This window comes from Belonocnema kinseyi, chromosome 5, assembly GCF_010883055.1.
Source record: "Belonocnema kinseyi isolate 2016_QV_RU_SX_M_011 chromosome 5, B_treatae_v1, whole genome shotgun sequence".
In the NCBI taxonomy this organism is placed as follows: Eukaryota; Metazoa; Arthropoda; class Insecta; order Hymenoptera; family Cynipidae; genus Belonocnema; species Belonocnema kinseyi.
The window spans coordinates 95,413,901-95,434,733 of NC_046661.1; the positions used below are offsets into that span (position 1 = coordinate 95,413,901).

Genomic DNA, 20,833 nt, shown 5'->3' on the forward strand with positions numbered 1-20,833 from the left:
TTTTATTTACAAAAAAAGTTCTTAGGTTCAAAAAAACATTCAGTAAACCGAAAAAGTGAGGTCGGTAATATAGGTATTTAGCTGTGTCACATGCCCTTAAGATTCTTAGGAAGATTAAAAATAATTTTTATTTGAAAAATTATTTTAAGAGAATATTTAAAAAGGTTTTAAAAGATCTACAAAATTGTCAAAAAAGAATCTGGAAGATTTTAAGAAAACATTTTTAAAATTTGCGTGATAATTTTGAATCTTTTCAAAAGTCCTAAATATCTCTTAAAATTACTCAAATTTTTTCTACAAACGTTAATTTGTAAATCATACATCAAAATTCAACAATTTCAGTTTAAAAAATAATAATTTTTCAAATACAACAAATAAAATCGTAACGTTCAAAGTTTAAAGGCTCTTCTAAATTTTAACGATTTCAGGCTTTCTAGGCCAAACAATTCAGTGTAAAATAGTTCAACTAAAAACATTATTTCCTGTTTAACATCGATTTTAATAAAATTTAGATTCAAATTCAACAATTATTTCTATCTTCAGACTCTAATTTCAAGTGACTATTAAAAAAAAAATAATATGATACTTTAGGGACCCAGAGTGCCAATTTTGTTAAAAATTCGTCTTTTTTTATGGCTAAATAAATATTTTTGTTTACAAAATCCATCTTTTTGGTAACAAATTTAACAACTAGGTTCTAAAGTCGAACTATGTTCTTAAAATGCATTTTTTTGTTGACGATTCAAAATTTTAGTTAAAAATTCATCTCTTTGGTTGAAAATTGAACTGTTTTTTTTTAAATTCTTGTTTGTTCTTGTTTAAAAATTACTTTAGTAATTAAAAATTTATCTATTACATTTTTGGCCGAAAATAGTTCTTTTCTAAGTAAAAACTCAACTTTTTGTTAAAAATGAACTATTTTGTCAATAATTCGTTTTTTGTTGAAAATTCTTTTTTTTTTGGTAGTAAATCAATCCTTCCGTTTAAAAATTTATCTATTTTAGTTGAGAATTTAATATGTTGGTTAAAAATTTAATAACTAGGTTTTAAAGTTGAACTATTTACTTAAAAGTGCATTTTTTGGTTGGCGATTCAAAAGTTTAGTTTTAAATTCATCTCTTTGGTTAGAAAGTAAAACTGTTTTGTTGAAAATCTTTTTTTTAGTAAAAATATTATTTTGGTCATTGAAAATTTACCTATTCCATTTTTGGTCCAAAAAGGTTCTTTTTTAAGTAAAAATTCAACTTTTTGGTTCTGAATTCGTGAATTTTGTTAAAAATGCGTCTTTTTTGGTAATAAGTTCATTTTTTGCTTTAAAATTCATCTTTTCTGATTGAAAATTTCAAATGTTGGTTGAGAAATCTTGAATTTCATTAAGAAATCGTCGTTTTTTGTAGTAAATAATTCTTTTTGTTTAAAAATTCTTCTTTTTTAGTTGAGAATTAAGCTTTTTGAATAAGAATTCTTGAATTTTGTTAAAAATTCGTTCTTTTTGGTGAAAAAATTAATCTTTTCGTTTAAAAATTCTTCTTTTTTAGTTGAAAAATCCACTTTTTGGTTGAGAATTCTTGAATTTTATTAAAAATTCGCATTTTTTGTTAGTAAAATACTCCTTTTGTTTGAAAATTCATACTTTTTAGTTGAAAACTCCACTTTTTAGATGAAAACTCCACTTTTTAGTTGAGAATTCTTTAATTTGATTAACAATTCGTATTTTTTTATAGTAAATTAATATTTTTGTTTAAAAACCCATCTTTTTCAGTTGAAAATTTTACTTTTTGGTTAAGAATTTTTGAATTTTGTTAAAAATTTGTTGTCTTCGGTAAAAAATTGTTCTTTTTGTTTAAAAAATCTTTTTCGTAGTTTAAAATTAAACCTTTTGGTTCAGAATTCTTGAATTTTGTCAAAAATTCGTCTTTTTTAGTAGTAAATTTATCTTTTTGTTTTAAAATTCATATTTTCTAATTGAAAATTTCAAGTTTTGGTCGAGATTTTTCGAATTTCATTGAAAAATCGTCGTTTTTGGCAGTAAATAGTTTTTCTGAATGAAAATTCTTCTTTTTCAGTTAAAAAATCCACATTTTGGTTGAGAATTCGTGAATTTTATTGAAATATCGTATTTTTTGGTAGTGAACTAGTCTTTTTGTTTAAAAATGTATGCTTTTTAGTTGGGAACTCCACTTTTTAGTTGATAATTCTTGAATTTGATTGACAATTTTTTTTCATAGTAAATTAATATTTATTTAAAAATTCATCTTTTTTATTAGAAGGTTCAACTTTTTGTTTCAGAATTCTCGAATTTTGTAAGAAATTCCTCTTTTTTTGATAGTAAATAATATTTTTTGTTTAAAAATTCTTCTTTTCTTTGTGGAAAATTTAACTTTTTTTGTTGAGAATTCTTACATTTTATTGGAAACTTTTTTTGTAGTAAATTTAACTTTTTGGTAGAGTTTTTGAATTTTGTTAAAAATGAATATTTTTTGTTTCAAAATTCGTCTTTTTATGGAAAATTTATCTTTTTGGTAAAAACTTTAATAACTAGGTTCTAAAGCCGAACTTAAAATGCATTTTTTTGTTGACAATTCAAAATTTTAGTTAAAAATTCTTCTCATTGTTTGGAAATTGAACTGCTTTGTTGAAAAATGTTTTTTTCTTGTTTGAAAATTACTTTATTAATTAAAAATTGATCTATTCCATTTTTTACCTAAAATAGTTATTTTTTAAGTGAAAACGCAACTTTTTGTTAAAATTGAACTATTTTGTTAAAAATTAATCTAGTTTAGTTGAAAATTCGTATTTTTTGGTAGTAAATTTACCCTTTTGTTAAAAAATTCAATTTCTGACTTTAGAATTCTTGTATTTTGTTGGAAAGTCGTCTTTTTTGCATAAAATTAACTTTTTTATTAAAATTTTTAATTTGATAATGAAACATTTTTCTTATAAAAAATTCGTCATTTTGTCTTGAAAGTTCAATAATTAAAATTAAAAAATCAACTATTTAGTAGAAACTTCTAAAAGATTATTGAATTAGGCATTTTAAACTGATAATCGCCAAATTAAAAAAAAATTCAACTAATTATTTTTAAAACTTTTGAAATCGAACTTGGACAGATTTTTCTTCTAAAAATTTGTATAATTCCCGGTCAAAAAATAAATTCACTCTCATTTCCCATTCTCAAAAAAAAAATACTAAAAGGATCATTTCCTTTTTAACATCGATTTTATTACAACTTAGTTTCAAATTCAACAATTATTTCTATCTCCAGACTCTAATTTCAAGTCATTATTAAAAAAAAAAAAAAAAAAAAAAATTAATATGATACTTTAGGGGTCCAGACTGCCGTAGCTTTCTGGTACAATCTGTGCCGCGGCATCGAATCCAGAACTTCCTTGTCTTCCGGAAAAATGGGATCGCTCGGTAAACTATAAAATTTGTCAAGCGGTGGCAATTGCTTTGCCGAATTGAGATGAAAATGATGAATTCGGCAGCGAACTTTCACCTGCTCCTGCTTATTAATCGTCACCGTCACATAAAATTCTTTATTCTCGTAATCCAAATTTGGCCCGGAAATCGTCTTTTCCGGCATTGTGATGGCTTCTTCTGGAACATAAACTCCAGCTCGACGAAAACTGGTCCGGATGTGCCAGATTTCCACGGTCCAGGGCGTCTCGACATTCATGACGACTGACAGAAGCAACGTCGAAAGAATGTTCATCGTTCTCTCCACAAATGGCGAGGAGAATGTCGTTTTTCTCACTTCATCTTTTGGGCGTCCGTACTTCAGGAGATTTTCGGGGGTCGCGTAAGTCGCCAAACCGGGAAGCAGGAGATTATTGTAGGCAAATGTCGGCTTGAGAGAAACTCGATCACCCTTTTCTCCAATTCCTTCGACGTAATTGAGAAGGATAACGTCCAGGGGCTGATGCTTTCGCATTTTTGTATCCTCAACTAATTCGTAGATAAAGTGTCGGTGTTTGAACTTTTCATTGTAGGGCGGTCCGGATTTTTTGTGGAGTCCCGGTGGGTACTTACGCTTCAGAATAAACGTCGTCTGCAAGAGAATTTGGATTGAAAAAATCGTATTTTCTATCCGTGGGGACCGCTCATAAACTACGTTACCACTTTCACAAAATCTTGGGTTGATATCGAGTGGGGGGGGGGGCAGTAAAAGTAACGTTACACGTCTATTAACCCTTTAGAATTTAGAGAAATTATTTTTCTACAAACACATATGGTAACTTCTTCTAGTACCATTCCAGATGATGAATTTTTTGGGTGGAATATTAATCTTTTCGTTTAAAAATTTATGTTTTTAGGTGCAAATTAAACTTTTTGATTCGGAATTCTTAATTTTCATTTAAAATTCGTCTTTTTTGGTAGTAAATAATTCATTTTGTTTAAAAATTCTTCTTTGAGTTGAAAACTAAACTTTTTGGTTGAGAATTCTTGAATTTTGTTAAAAATTCGTCCTTTTTGGTTACAAAAAAATAATCTTTTCGTTTAAAGATTCATCTTTTTTGATTGAAAATTTCACATTTTGGTTGAGAATTTGATTGAAACCTATTTTTTGTAGTGAAATAGTATTTTTATTTTAAAATGTATGCTTTTTAGATGAAAACTCCACTTTTTGATTCAGAATTCTTGAATTTTATTAAAAAATATTCTTTTTTGGTAGTAAATAATTTTTTCGTTTAAAAATTCTTCTCTTTTAGTTGAAAACTCAACTTTTTTGTTGAGAATTCTTAAATTTGATTAACAATTTGTCTTTTTTTTAACAGTAAATTATTATTTTTGTTTAAAAATCCATCTTTTTTAGTGGAAAATTCAACTTTTTGCTTCATAATTCTTAAATTTGGTTAAAATCTCTTCTTTTTTGTTAATAAATAATTTTTTGTTTAAAATTTCCACTTTTTTGTTGACAATTTTTAAATTTTATTGTAAATTTTTTTGTCTAAAAATTAATCTTTTTCAGTTAAAAATGTAACTTTTTGGTTTTGAATTTTTGTAAAAAATTCTAATTTTTGGTAGTAAATAACATTTTGTTTGAAAATTCTTTTTAGTATGAACTTCAACTTTTTGGTTGAGAATTCTTGAATTTTGTTAAAAATTCTTCCTTTTTGGTAGAGAAATTGAACTTTTCGTTTAAAAATTCATCTTTTTAGTTGAAAAATCCACTTTTGGTTGAGAATTCTTAAATTTTGTTTAAAACTCGTCCTTTTTGGTAGAGAAATTAATCTTTTCATTCAAAAATTCATCTTTTTTAGTTGAAACATACACTTTTTAGTTGAGAATTCTTGAATTTCATTGACAATTCGTCTTTTTTTATAGAAAATTAATATTTTTGTTTAAAAATCCATGTTTTTTGGTTGAAAATTCAACTTTCTGCTTTAGAATTCTTGAATGTTGTTAAAAGTTCTCCTTTTTTGATAGTAAATAATTTTTTTCTTTAAAAATTCTTCTTTTTTAGTTGAAAATTCAACTTTTTCGTTGAGAATTCATCAATTTTATTGAAAACTTTTTTTTGGAGTAAATTAACCTTTTTGTTTAAAAATTAATCTTTTTTAGTTGAAAATTTAATTTTTTGGTTCAGAGTTTTTGAATTTTGTTAAAAATTCGTTTTCGATAAATATTAACCTTTTTGTTTAAAAATCCTTTTTTTTTTAGTTGAAAATTAAACTTTTTGATGCAGAACTCTTTAATTTAAAAAAAAACGTCTTTTTTTGGTAATAAGTTAATATTTTTCTTATAAAATTCATCTTTTCTAAATGAAAATTTCAAGTTTTGGTTGAGAATTCTTGAATTTTATTTAAAATTCGTCCTTTTTGGTAATAGATATTTCTTTTTGGTAAAATTCTTTTTTAGCTGAAAATTCAACTTTTTTGTTGAGACTTCTTGAATTTTGTTTAAAATTCGTCCTATTTGATAAAGAAATTAATCTTTTTGTTTAAAATTTCATCTTTTTTAGTTGAAAAATCCACTTCTTGGTTTTGAATTCTTGAATTTTATTGAAAATTCTTATTTTTTCGTAGTGAACTAATCCTCATGTTTAAAAATGTATGCATTTTAGTTGGAAACTCCACTTTTTAGTTGAGAATTCTTGAATTTGATTAACAATTTGTCTTTTTTGATAACAAATTAATATTTTTGTTTAAAAATCCACCTTTTTAGTTAAAAATTCAACTTTTTCCTTCAGAAGTCTTGAATCTTTTTTTAATTCTTCTTGTTTAGTTGAAAATTCAACTTTTTTGTTGACAATTCTTGAATTTGATCAAAAACTTTTTTTGTAGTAAATTAATCTTTTTGTTAAAAAATTAATCTCTTTTAATTGAAAATTCAATTTTTTGCTTCAGAATTCTTGAATTTTGTTAAAAATTCTCCTTTTTTAGTAGTAAATAATTTTTTTGTTTAAAAGTTATTCTTTTTTAGTTGAAAATGCAACTTTTTTGTTCAAATTTTGTCAAAATTCGAAAATTAATCTTTTTGCTTCAGAATTCTCGAGTTTTGTTAAAAATTCGTCTTCTTTGGTAGTAAGTTAATCTTTTTGTTTTAAAATTCGTCTTTTCCGATTAAAAAATTCAAGTTTTGGTTGAGAATTCTTGAATTTTATAAAAAAATTCGTATTTTTAGGCAGTGAACTAATCTTTTTGTTTAAAAATGTATGCTGTTCAGTTCAACTAGTTTTGAAAGTCGAACTGCGTTCTTAAAATGCATTTTTTTGTCGACGATCCCAAAATTTTAGTTAAAAATTCATCTCTTTGGTTGGAAATTGAACTGTTTTGTTTAAAATTCTTTTTTTCTTGTTTAAAAATTACTTTAGTAATTAAAACTTGATCTATTGCGTTTTTTTTTTACCGAAAATAGTTCTTTTCTAAGTAAAAATTCAACTTTTTGTTAAAATTGAACTATTTTGGTAAAAATTCGTTTTATTTTTGTATGAAAATTAATCTAGTTTACTTGAAAATTCGTGTTTTTTGGTAGCAAATTAATATTTTTGTTTAAAAATTTATCTTTTTTAGCTGAGAATTTAACTTTTTGGTTAAAAGTTTAATAACTATAGGTTTTAAGGTTGAACTACTTACTTAAAAGTGCATTTTTTGTTTGACGATTCATAAGTTTAGTTAAAAATTCATCTCTTTGGTTGGAAATCAAACTGTTTTGTTGAAAATTATTTTTTTTTTGTAAAAAAATTATTTTTATACTTGAAAAATTACCTATTCCATTTTTGGTAGAAAGAAGTTCTTTTTTGAGTAAGAATTCAACTTTTGGTAAAGATTAAACTATTTTGTTAAAAACTCGTTTTTTTTTAAATTAACCTAGTTTAGTTAAAAATTCAACTGTTGCGTTTAGAGTTCTTGTATTTTGTTGGAAACTCGTCTTTTTTGTATAAAATTAACTTTTTTTTAAATTTCATATTTTTTATTTGATAATTATACTTGTTTAAAATAAAAATTTCGTCATTTTGTCTTGAAAGTTCAATAATTTCATTTAAAAAATCAACCTTTTAGTAAAAAATTCTTTTTTTAACAATTTCACATTATTATTTTTTAAATTAAAAGTTTAACCATTCCATTTTTGTTTAAAATTTACCTTCCTAATAATTCGCCATAAAAAAGCAGTATAACCTTATAATCTGGTTTCACCTTAAGGCTACGTTACTTTCGGTCAAAAATTGCCCAAAACAGGTAAAGTAGTTTATGGATGAATCCCTGCAAATTGGAAAGGGCACTAAATTTATATTATAACAGATGTCAAAGTAATAGAAATTATATTATTGGCATTAAACAGTGTCTTATTCAGAGTTGCTACAATATCTCAATTTCTAAATTCTTCGTTTTTAAATACTTTTTAGACGTGTTTTCAAATAAAAAAGATAAATTTTCCACGTAAGAAATTAATTTTAAACCAAAATTAGAAAAATTAAAATATAACCACAAAATAAACTGAAAAATAACGAATATTCAATAAAATAATTTTTTTCATTAATAAAAATATTTTTCAACCCAAAATAGAAGACTGAAAATTTCAGTCGAAACATTTAATTTTAAAAAAAAATGAATTCTCAACAAAATAATTCAATTTCAAACCTGAAAGGTGAATTTTCTACAAAAAAAAATACTGTTGTATTTTTTATTTAAAAAATAATTTTTCATAACTAATAATATAACTATTCCATTTTTTTAATTGATCTTTTTTAGTTAAAAATTCATATATTTTGTTGAAAAGTCGTATTTTTGGTAGAAAATTAATCTTCTTCGATGAAAATTATTTTTTTTTGTTAGATATTTCTCATGTTAGTTAAAAATTCATCTTGTGGTAAAAAAATTCGTTTTTAATTGGTTAAAAATTAGTTTTTTAACTGAAAATTGAACTATTCCATTTTTTGTTGACAATTGATCTTTTCAGTTGAAAATTCATTTTCCTTAACAGAAAATTAAACTTCTTCATTGAAAATTCATTTTTTTTGGTTACAGATTTCTTATTTTAGTTACAAATTTATTTCTGTCATTAAATATTTAACTATTTTGTTCAAAATTGGTTTCTAATTGGTTGAAAATTAATCTTCTTCACTCAAAATTAATTTTTTTCATTACAGATTTCCTATTTTAGTTAACAAATTTATTTCTGGTTTAAAAATTGTTACTATTTTGCTGAAAATTCGTTTTCAACTGGTTAAAAACTTATTTTTTAACCGAAAATGGAACTATACAACTATTTGATTAGAAATTTATGTATTTTGTTATTAAAATTATTCTTTTTTTGTAAAAAGAAAATCTTCTTGGTTGGAAATGCCACTGTTTGGCTAAAAATTCAAGCATTTTATTGAAGTTTCGTTCTTTATAGTAAAATATTATTTTTTTAACTATAAATTTAACTGTTTCATTTTAGTTCTTCTTTTTTGTTATTAAATAACTTTTTTGTTTTAAAAATTCTTCATTTTTAGTTGAAAATTTAACTTTTTGGTTGAGTTTTTGAATTTGATTAAAAATTCATTTTTTGGGTGGAAAACAAATCTTTTTGTTTTAAAATTATTTTTTTTTAATTGTAAATTAAGCTTCTTCGTTGAGAATTTTTGAATTTTGTTAAACATTCGTCCCTTTTGGTAAAATATTTAATCTTTTCGCAAATTGGTAAATTAATGATTTTAGTTAAAAATTTAAATTTTTGGTTGAGTTTTTGAATTTTGTTGAAAAGTCGTTGTTTTCGGTAGAAAATTAATCCTATTGTTTAAAAATTCTTTTTTTAGTTCAAAATTAAGCTTTTTGATTCAGAATTCTTGAGTTTTGTTAAAAATTCGTCTTTTTGATAGTAAGTTAATGTTTTTGTTTTAAAATTCATCTTTTCTGATTAAAAAAATCAAGTTTTGGTTGAGAATTCTTGAATTTTATTAAAAATTCGTCGTTTTTGGTGGTAAATAATTTTTCTGTTTAAAAAGATATGCTTTTTAGTTGAAAACTCCATTTTTTACTTGAGAATTCTTGAATTTGATTAACAATTAGTCTTTTTTTATAGTAAAATAAGATTTTTGTTTAAAAATCCTTTTTTTTAACTGAAAATTCAACTTTTTGCTTCAGAACTCTTAAATTTTGTTAAAAATTCTTCTTTTTTAGTAGTAAATAATTTTTTTGTTTAAAAATTATTCTTTTTTAGTTGACATATCAACTTTTTAGTTGAAAATTCTTGAATTTAATTAAAAACTTTTTTTGTAGTAAATTAATCGTTTTGTTTAAAAATTAATCTTTTTTAGTTTACAATTGATCTTTTTGTTTGAGAATTCTTGAATTTTGTTACAAATTCGTCTTTTTTGGTAATAAGTTAATCTTTTTGTTTTAAAATTTATCTTTTCTGATTGAAAATTTCAAGTTTTGGTTCAGAATTCTTGAATTTTATTGAAAATTCTTCCTTTTTGGTAGTAAATAATTTTTTTGTTTAAAAATTCTTCTTTTTTACTTGAAAATTCAACTTTTTTTTGAAAATTCTTGAATTTATGTAATTTGTCAAAAATTCTTCTTTTCGGGCAGAAAATTAATCTTCTTGGTTGAAAATTCAACTTTTTCTGAACATATGTATTATTTTGTTAAAAATTCGTATGTATTTTTTTTTAAATCAGATGGTTGAAAATGCAACTATTAGGTTAAAAATGTACTTAATTTTGTTTTTTACTAGTATTATTTTCTTAATTTGATTTTTTGTTTAATTCACCTATTTCTGACTTAAAAGCACTTGATTAAAATAACAACTATTATATTCTTGGGGTTTAGTTCACCTTTTATGGTAAAATACTTGTAAATTGTAAATAAATTCACGAACAAAATTTAGTCGGCAAAAATTACGTTAGGTTCAAATTTTTATGAAATTTATTTGACTCGTGCAAAGATGATTAATGAGAACCAAAAATGAGGAAAGAACGAAACTATTCTATTATCAAAAAAAATTATTATATCGAATTTTCACTTAAAAATATGAGACACTTGAAATCTCGAGACCCAATATCAGAAGACAAAAATTAAATGACTTACTCGTTTTTGCTGAGTTGTTACTATTTTTATATTGTCCAATAAAGTATTTTCAAAAGGTCGTAAAGCATTTAATATAATACTCGAGCGACTTAACATTTTTATTGTTTGTTTTCTCCTCTTATTAATTTAAAATTTATAAATCAGAAGAGGTTATGTTCACCGACCACGATTTTCATTTCTGCGCATGCGTGGGAAGTCTGTAATCATTTGTGTGCGTTTATTCACATGCATACAAACAGAGGAAGTAGTTGAAATAAAAGTAGTGAGGAAAAAGGTGATAATTGAAAAAAAGACGCCTTTTTATATTTTTTTATGTAGAAATCAACCATTGATCTAAAAATAATTGATTATTCTGAGACAAAACACAAGTCCGATTGATTAAAGAGAAAGATAATTCTTTCAGAGTTGAAAGACTCGAAATCCTACTGACAGAAATATATACGTGATAATGCAATTTGCTTCAAACAGATTTTTTGTCCAAAAATGAGTACTTTCGCAAAAAAATGTGAGTAATTGTATATTATTTAATATATTCAAATTCGTTTATTTATTATAATCTTATAACCTTTATTTTGCTAAAGCTAAATAAGAGAGGATAATGATAGCGTGCCCTTTCTTAACCTCAAATTTAAGATATTTGATAATATTTTGCCTAATTCTGCATTGTAATTCTATTTTTTTTATCGCTGTCCTGATTTTTCATGCTCGAAAACGAAAATTCGCATTTTTTTTGCACATACCTAAATTTTCTTCACAATTTCTGAGGGCATATTTCAAAAACTTAACATTTGTGAAATTTTACTAATATTTAAAGGAAGGGAAAACATCAAAGTGCCTAAAAAAACTGGAATTTCTTAAAAGTATAAAAAATAGTTAACATATTGTACAGATTTTACACATTTGTAAACTTTAGGGAATGAAAACAAGTTAGAAACAAAAAAAGTCCATTTTTTTATTGAAAATTCAACTGTTTTATTGAAAATTCATATTTTCTGTTTGGAAATTCAACTGTTCTGTAGAAAATTCGTCTTTTGGAAGAAAACTAATCTTCTTGGTTATTCATTTTTTTTTTTTTTTTGTTCAAAATTTTTCATTTTAGTTTAAAATTTATTTTTTTGGTTGAAAATTAAACTATTTTGTTGAGAAATCGCTTTTTAATTTCAAATATAATTATTACGTTTTTTGTTGAAAATGTATTACTTTTAGTTTAAAATTCGTCTTTTTAAGTATAAATTTGATGAAAATTTATTTTTTCGTTCGCAAATTCAGGTATTTATTTAAAAATAATGTTTGTTCATCAAGATTTTATCATTATAGTTCAAAATTAATTTGTTTGGTTAAAACTTAAATTATTTTATTAAAAAATCATTTTTTTAAGAATGAAGTTTTTTAACTGCAAATGTAATCATTACATTTTTTGTTGATAATATAATTCATTTGAGTAGAAAATTAACCTTTATTTTCGAAAATTCATCTTTTTGGTCGCAAAATCACGTATTTGGTTTAAAATTAATATTTTTTTATTAAAGGTTCATGATTATAGTTTAAAATTAATTAATTTAGTTGAAAAATTCGCTATTTTGTTAAAAGTTCGTCTTTTGTGGTGGAATATTAATCTTGCTGGTGAAAAATTCATATTTTTGGTTCACAATACGATTCTTTAGTCGAATATTTTTTTAGTTCAAAAATTCATGTATTTTGTTGAAAGAAGGGTCATCTTCTAGGTTTGAGAATTAATTTTGTTGTTAAAGATTCCTCATTTTGTTTGAAAATTAATTTCTTTAATAAAAAATTTGACTATTTTGTTGCAAACAATTTTTTTTGCTAAAAAATAACGTTTTAACTGAAAATCTCATTGTTCCATTTTTGGTACAAAATTTACATTTTTTTAGTTGAAAGTTCGTCTTTTTTCTCAGAAAATTTTTATCTTTTTAGGGAAAAATTCACTTATTTGGTTTAAAATTCATACTTATTGTCATAGTTTAAAAATTAATTTTTAACTAAATTTACGTATTCCATTTAAGGTTGAAAATTTATCTTTTTCAAATGAAAATGTGTGTTTTTCGCTTAAAAAATCTTTTTGGTCTTAAATTTTACTATTTGGTTCTAAATTAATTTTTCATTGAACATTCATCATTATAGTTGACAATATAATTTTTTGTTTAGAAAGTTAACTTTTTTTTTTGGAATATTTTCTTAATATTTTGTTGAACATTCATTTTTATGGTTGAAAATTAATTTGTAAACTGAAAATTTATCTGTTCCATTTTAAGTTAAATATTGATATTTTTTGATAGAAAATTAATCTTTTTAGTCGAAAAATTCAACTATTTGGTTTAAAATTCATTTTTTAAACCAAAGTTTCATTTTATAGTCGAAAATTAATTGCCTTTATTGGAAAACTAACTTTTTTGTTGAAAATTTGCCTTTTAAGGTAGAATATTAATGTTTTTGGTTTAAAATTCATTCTTACTGTTATAGATTAATCATTATAGTTGCAAATTAATTTCTTTGGTTAAAAAAAAATACTTGTGGTAGAATATTAATCTTCTCGGTCAAAAATTTTTTGATTTGTTTTCATGTTTAAAAATTAATTTTTAAATGAAAATGTGCGTTTTTCGGTAGAAAAAGAATCTTTTTGGCTTTAAATTGTACTATTTGGTTCTAAAATAATTTTTTATTCAACATTCATCATCATATTTGACAACATAAGTTTTTTATTAGAAAATTAACTTTTTTAAAAATATTTTCTTAATTTAACTATTTTGTTGAACATTCATTTTTATGTTTAAAAATGAATTTTTTAACTGAAAGCTTATCTGTTCCATTTTAGGTTAAAAATGTATCTTATGGTAAAAAATTAATCTTCATACTTGAAAATCTATCTTTTGAGTTGAAAATTCAACTATTTGGTTCAAAATTAATTTTTTAAACCAAAGTTTCATCTTTATAGTCGAAAATTAATTTCCTTTATTGGAAAACTAACTTTCTTGTTGAAAATTTGCCTTTTAAGGTGGAATATTAATGTTTTTGGTGAAAAATTCATTTTTTTAATCAAAAGTTTTTTAATTTAAATATAAACGTTATATTTTTCATTGAAAATTTATATTTAAAAACCTTTTTTTTTTGGCTAAAAATTAGTTTATTTAACTGAAAATTTAACTATTCTATTTGCCTAAAAATTGATCTTATTTAATTGAAGATTCAACTGTTTGGTTAAAAATTCAACTACTTTATTTAAATATTCATTTTTTTGGCTGAATATTAATTTCTTCGTTTTTTTTAAATTAACTTTTTTTGCTGAAAATTTTCATTTAAAATAAAAATATGTTTGAATTAAAATATAAAATATTATATTTTTCGTTCAGAATTTATGTTAAAATTAATTTTGTTGAAAATTCGTCATTTTTCGTTCAACTGTTTTTGATTTAAAATAAAAATATTTTTTCGCTGAAATATCAGCCTTTTTAACTTGGAAATTCAAGTTCAAACTATTTGATTAGAAGTTAATTTTTGTTTGTGAAAAATTCAACCATTTTGTTGAAAATGTATGTTTTTTGGTTTAAAGTAAGCTATTTGATGAAGATTCATTATTTTGGGTTTTAAATTCAACGTTTTTCTTAGACATTCGTCTGTTTAAAAGTCTTTAAATTAAAATTTAAAGAATTCCTTTCCCTATTTTTGACGAGGAAAATTGCCCTTTTTCCCCTCTTTGAGATCATTTTGAGCTGTGAAAATGTGATACAGTTGAGAGAATATTGTCATAATTAAAAATTGTATAATTTATTCCATAGGTAAAATGGAATCCCAAAGTTCAGATATGATATCTTCCTACGATGAAGATGAAATAGCCGAGAAGTCTAACACTGAAATCGAGGGAGAATATTTTCTAGTACCCGATATTCCTGAAAATGTCGAAGACATTCAGATCGTCGTCGAGGAAGAAACTCCATCGATATCTCAAATGTGCAGAATTTGCGCTTCCTTAAACGGCCATATGGTTCCAATTTTTAAAGGGGATGGACTGCAACACGATTTATGTAAAAAAATAGATAAACATCTACCTATTAAAGTATTTATCAACAATTTTTATTTATTTTCGCAGGGTGGCGACTCGACCGAGAAAAGAAAAAAAAATGGAAAATTACCGGGAATTTACTTTTGATCGTAGAAAAATTCAAGTTTTCATTATTTCAATAATTTTGGTCAATTTAGAAAGATGATTTCTACTTTATCTACAGTTTCAGGGCATATGAGTGAAAATAACTATAGTTTTTATTTTAGGAAGTGGGATTTAGAAGAAAGTAGTTTAAAAAATCCGATCTGAGTCGAAATTTAAAAGTTTCTTCTTCGAAATTTTAGAAAAAGAAATTACTTTAAGTAGTTTTTAGAGTAGAAGTAGTATTTTGCAAAGAAAATATTCCTGAATTATAATATAGATTTTTTTGACTTTTTTTGAGAATTTACCTTTTTTTCTAAAAAATTAAATCGCTTGCGTTAAAAAACTAAACTCTTTTGTTGAAAATAAATTTTGATGGAAGATTCGACATTTTAATGGAAAATTCATTTCTTTTTAAAAATGTAAATGCTTTGTTGAAAATCAATTTTTTCAAATCAGAATTTTTAATAATTTATTATTTCAAAAATAACCTTTTGGGGGGGGGGGGATTTATATAATATTTAAAAGATTAATCTTATTAGTTGAAAATTCCTCAGTTTGGTTGAAAGTTCTTTTTTCCAACTGAAAATTTAGCCATTCCATTTTGGCTGGAAAATAGATCTTTCCTTGTTCAAAATTTAACAATTTATATGTAAATTAGATTGTAAATTGAAAATTAATTTATTATTTCATTGAAAATACACGCGCTTTATTGAAAAATTGTTGCTTTTTTGGTAAAAAATGATTTTTTTCTTTGAAAGTTTATCTTATTTTAGGTTAAAAATTCAAATATCCCAGTTGAATATTCATCATTTCAGTTGAAAATTAAAAAAGTAATCTTATTAATTGAAACTTCATTTTATTGATTAAAAATCCATTTCTTGGTTCCAAATTTTTTTTTTGTAATTGAACATTTGTTTTTTTCTAACTAAAAATCTAACTTTTCTATTTGTCGTGAAATTTAACATTTTGTAGAACATTTATCTTCTTGGTTGAAAGCGAATGTTTTTGGTAAAAAATTTGTCTATTTTATGGGAAAATTAATCTTTTTAGGTAGAAATTTAATCTATTTTAGTCGAAAATGCAACTTTCTGGAGCTTAATTCATATTTTTGCTTGAAAATTAATTTATTTCTCTTAAAATTGAACTATTATGTTGATTTTTAAAATTTTTCCTTTAACCGAAAATTTAACAATTCACGTATTTTTGTTGATGTATTTTTCGGTAGAAAATTAATATTCTTTATAGAAAATTCATTTTTTGGTTAAATCTTTATCAATTTAGTTGAAAATTCATTTCTTTTTATGGAAATTTAACTATTATGTTGAAAATTATTTTTTTGTACATAAAATTTAACTATTCTATCTTAAGTGAAAAATGTATCTGTTTTAGGTCAAATTTCATATTTTTTGGTAGAAAAGTAATCTCATAAGTAAAAATTTCATTTTATTGACTAAAAATCCATTTTTTTGTTTGACAATTTAAGTTTATATATTTTGTTGTTGTTGACAATTTATCATTTCTAGTTGAAAATTAACTTTTTTTTGTTGAACATTTAACTAATATCTTGAAAACTAATTTTTTTACTAAAAATGTAATTATTTTATTTTAAGTGAAAAACATTATCTGTTGTAGGTAAAAATTTATAAATGCAATTTTTTTGAACTCATGTAATTTATGGAAAATTTGGATTTCCTTGTAGAAAATTAATCCTATTGTTTAGAAATTTATCTTTTTGGTATGTTCGAAATGTATCAATGTTTATGTAAATTTGTCTTTTTTATTTGAAAATTTATTTAATTAAAAATTCACGTATTTTGTTAAAAATCTAGCTTTTTTCGTAGAAAATCGACTTTTTTGGTAGAAAATGAATTTTTTCTTCAAATGTTAATCTCCTTGCTTAAAAAATCTTCTTTTTGGTAGAAAATTCAAATCTTCCAGTTAAATATTTATTATTTCAGTTGAAAATTCATCTTAGTATAGAAAAAAATTTAATTGGTTGAAATATAAATTATTTTGTTAAAAATTAATTTTTTTATTAAAGATTCATCATTTTAATTGAAAATTAATTTCTTCGGTTGAAAATAGGGTATTTGATTGAAAACTTTCTTTTTCTTTGGATGAAAAGGTACTTTTTACCAAAAATTTAACTATTTTTATGAAAATTCGATTTTTTATTAAAAATTATATTTTTTAAGAAAAATCAAACCATCCTATTTTTCGTTGAAATTTTATCGTTTATAGATGAAAATTGACGATTTGTTTGAAAATTGATATTTTTTATTTAAAAATTAAACTTTTTTTTTTAATTCGTGTAATTTATGGGAAAATTGTCTCCTTATGTCGAAAATTAATCTTATTACTTGAAAAATGATCAGGTTGGTTGAAAGTTAATTTTTCCAATTGAAAATTTAACCATTCGCTTTTGGATGGAAAATTGATCTTTTCTAGTTAAAAATGTAACAATTAGAATGTAAATTTGGCTTTTTTAATTGAAAATTAATTTATCATGTGATTGGAAATTCATGCATTTGGTTGAAAAATCGTTGTTGTTTTTTTTTTCTTGGTTGAAAATTGAAATATTCCAGTTAAATATTTATCATTTGAGTTAAAATTTCATGTTTTAGCCTAGAAATAAATTTAATTGGTTGAAATATAAACTATTGCGTTAAAAATTAATTTTGTTATTAAATATTCATGATTTCAATTCAAAATTCATTTCTGTGGTTGAAAAATGGGCTATTTGATTGAAAAGTTTCTTTTTCTTTGGATGAAAAGGAATTTTTTTACTGAAAACTTAAGTATTTTTCTGAAAATAAGATTTTTTGTTGTTGGTAATTAAATTTTTAACGGAAAATACTATTATTCTATTTTTCGTTGAAATTTGATCTTTTTTAGATGAAAATTCAATGATTTGGTAGAAAATTGATATTTTTTATTCATATATTCAATCTTTTCTTTTCAATTCATGTAATTTATGGAAAATTCGTCTCCTCTTATAGAAAATTAATCTTATTGGTTAAAAAATCATCTTTTTGGTTTGTATAAAACTCATTTATTTTATTTGAAGATTCATCAGTTTTGTTGAAAGTTAATTTTTCCAACTAAAAATTTAACCGTTTCATTTGGAGTGGAAAATTGATCTTTTCTAGTTCAAAATTTAACAATTTAGATGTAAATTTGTCTTTTTTACTTGAAAATTAATTTATTTCGTTGAAAATTCACATATTCTGTTTAAAAAAAAACTAGCTTTTTTCGTATAAAAATCGACTTGTTTGGTAGAAAATGATTTTTTTTCTTTAAAAGTTAAGCTCCTTGTTTAAAAAATCTTCTTTTTGGTTGAAAATAAAAATATTCCAGTTAAATATTTATCATTTTAGTTGAAAATTCATCTTTTAGGTTAGAAATAAATTTAAGTGGTTGAAATATAAACTATTTTGTTGAAAATTAATTTTTTTATTGAAGATTCATTTTAATTTAAAATTTTTTCTTTGGTTAAAAATAAGCTATTGGACTCAAAGCTTACTTTTTCTGTGGATGAAACAAAACTTTTTTACAAAAAATTTAATGATTTTTCTGAAAATCCGATTTTTTAAAGGAAAATTCTACTATTCAATTTTTCGTAGAAATTTTATATTTTTCGAATGAAAATTCACCTATTTGGTTAAAAATTGATATTTTTTTTAATTTAAAATTAAAATATCTTTTTGAAAATTCATGTAATTTATGAAAAATGATTCAATTGTTTCATTAAAGGATTTATCATTTTAGTTGAAAATTCATCAGTTTTGTTGAAAGTTCATTATTCCAACTGAAAATTTAACCTTTCATTTTGAGTGGAAAATTGATCTTTTCTTGTTCAAAATTGAACAATTTAGATGTAAAATTAACTTTTTAAATTGAATATTAATTTTATTAATTGATTAAAAATTCACGTATTTTGTTAAAAATTTGGCTTTTTTCAGAGAAAATCGACTTTTTTGGTAGAAAATAAATTTTTTTTTAAAGTTAATCTCCTTGTATAAGAAATATAATTTTTGATTAAAAATTCAAATATTTCAGTTAAATATTCATCATTTTAGATGAAAATTCATCTTTTAGGTTAGAAATAAATTTAGTTGGTTGAAATATAAACTATTTTGTTGAAAATTAATTTTTTTATTGAACATTCATCATTTTAATTAAAAATTAATTTTCTTGGACAAAAAATTAGCGATATGATTATAAACTTGCTTTTCCTTTGGATAAAAAGTCTTTTTTTTTACCAAAAATTTAACTATTTTTCTGAAAATCCAATTTTCTTTTATTAAGATTTACATTTTTAATTGAAAATTTAACTATTCTATTTTTTCCTGAAATTTCAATCTTTTTTGGATGAAAATTTAACAATTTGGTTGAAAATTGATATTTTTTATTTAAAAATTAAGTTTTTTTTTTAATTCATGTAATTTGTAGAAAATGTATATTTTTGTTGAAAATTAATATTATTGGTTGGAAATTTTTCTTTTTGCTAGGGATTTTCTGGTTCAAACTTGAAGAATTTGGATGTAAACTTGTCTTTTTCAATTGAAAATTCATTTATTTCGTTGAAAATTTAGTATTTTGTTTTTTTAAAAAACGACTTTTGATAGAAAATCGACTTTTATGGTAGAAAATAATTTTTTTTCTTTGAAAGTTAATCTCATTGTTTTAAAAATTGTTCTTTTTGGTTGAGAATTTAAGTATTCCAGTTAAATATTTAATATTTTAGTTGAAAAATTCACCTATCAAGTTAGAAATAAATTTACTTGGTTGAAAAATAAACTCTTGTTGATAATTAATTTTTTTTAAGCAATGTTCATAATTTTAAATGAAAATTTATTTCTTTGTTTAAAAATTGATGTATGTTATTGTAAATTTCTTTCTTTGTTAGTTGAAAATAATTTTTTTCTTTAACTGAAAATACTATTCCAATTGAATATTCCATAATTTTAGTTAAAAATTCAATATGGCTGAACTATTTAAGATTGTTTTAATTTTTTTATTGTTTTAGTTGAAAACTTATTTTTTTTTATTGTTTAAAATTCAATTATTTTAGTTCATGATTCATAATTTTAGTCGAAAATTCATCATTTAAGATGAAAATTTAATATTTTTGTCCCAAAAATGTAACCATTCCATTATTCGTTGAAAATTGATTTTTGTCTAGTTCAAAATTCAAGAATTTGGATGAAAATTCAACTATTTTGTTAAAATTCATGTATTTAGTTGAAAAATTGAATTTTTTGGTAGAAAATTAATCTTATTGTTTAAAAATTTATCTAGTTGTTTTAAAATTCAAGTAATTCAATTTAATATTTATAATTATAGTTGAAAAATCGTCTTTGTGGTTCAAAATTTCACTATTCCAGTTTAAGTTTTATAATTTAATTTGGAAATTTATTTATTTTGCAATTTAGTTGACCGGGAAAGAAAAATCGGGAAAGGGCCGGGAATTTAAAGTCGTCCGCCGAATTGCCACCCTTTTACGGACTCAATTTAAAAATATTTCAATATTTTAATGTTTTTTTTTCTATTTAGGTGAGCAAAGATGACACTTTACCTCTCCAATTATGTTATCACTGTGCCGCTACTTTGCTTGCCTGGGACGAACTTTCTGATGGTTGTTTAAAAGCCCAGAATCAACTTTTACTTCTTCAGGAACAACAAAAGGTTCGTCCTTCATTTATTAATTTTATTGAGAAATTTATTTCGGAATTATTTTTAATGTACAAAATTACAGCGCTCACAGGTTGAAGTAGAAAAACTTGAGGTTCTGGAAGAAACTGAGAAAGTTGAAGAAAAAGTAGTGGTAAGTTTGAAGAAATTATTCTGAATTTTATTTAATTTTAGAGCTCCTACAGACTCACTTTTAGTCAGTTTTTTAAAGAAAAGGGCACTTTAGTCACTTTAATCGATCTCATTTTCTTATTTTATTTGTTAAAAAATTTATCTTTTATATTCCCATGTTATCCCTCGTTTTTTTTTCGTATTTTGAAGAAATTTTTTCGCTTTTTCTTGTTATTTTCCTTTAATGCGAACTGAAGTTATAGAACGCAATAAGAAAATCCAACTATTTTTGGTAGAAAAGTCTACTATTTTAATTTGAGATCAGAATTCATTTTTTTTTTTTTTTTT

General features: G+C 22.9%; 2 protein-coding genes across 2 annotated transcripts in view; one reads left to right on the top strand and one right to left on the bottom strand.

Annotated features, from left to right (window-relative positions):
• Positions 1–3,283: 3,283 nt before the first annotated feature.
• Positions 3,284–10,699, bottom strand: LOC117172675 (39S ribosomal protein L9, mitochondrial). The gene is made up of 2 exons (XM_033360803.1): positions 10,519–10,699; positions 3,284–4,052 (listed from the first exon to the last, which is right to left on the bottom strand). The coding sequence occupies exons 1-2, from the start codon at positions 10,612–10,614 to the stop codon at positions 3,312–3,314; spliced, it is 837 nt and encodes a 278-aa protein (XP_033216694.1). The 5' UTR covers positions 10,615–10,699; the 3' UTR covers positions 3,284–3,311.
• Positions 10,700–10,747: 48 nt separating this feature from the next.
• The window catches only part of LOC117173786 (zinc finger protein 2-like), a 34,094-nt gene continuing 24,008 nt past the window's right edge, over positions 10,748–20,833 (top strand). The window contains exons 1-4 of the mRNA XM_033362428.1: positions 10,748–11,023; positions 14,313–14,590; positions 20,237–20,368; positions 20,439–20,507. Coding sequence (XP_033218319.1) covers positions 11,002–11,023; positions 14,313–14,590; positions 20,237–20,368; positions 20,439–20,507 — 501 coding nt within the window. The 5' untranslated portion in view covers positions 10,748–11,001. The remainder of the gene's footprint in view (positions 11,024–14,312; positions 14,591–20,236; positions 20,369–20,438; positions 20,508–20,833) is intronic.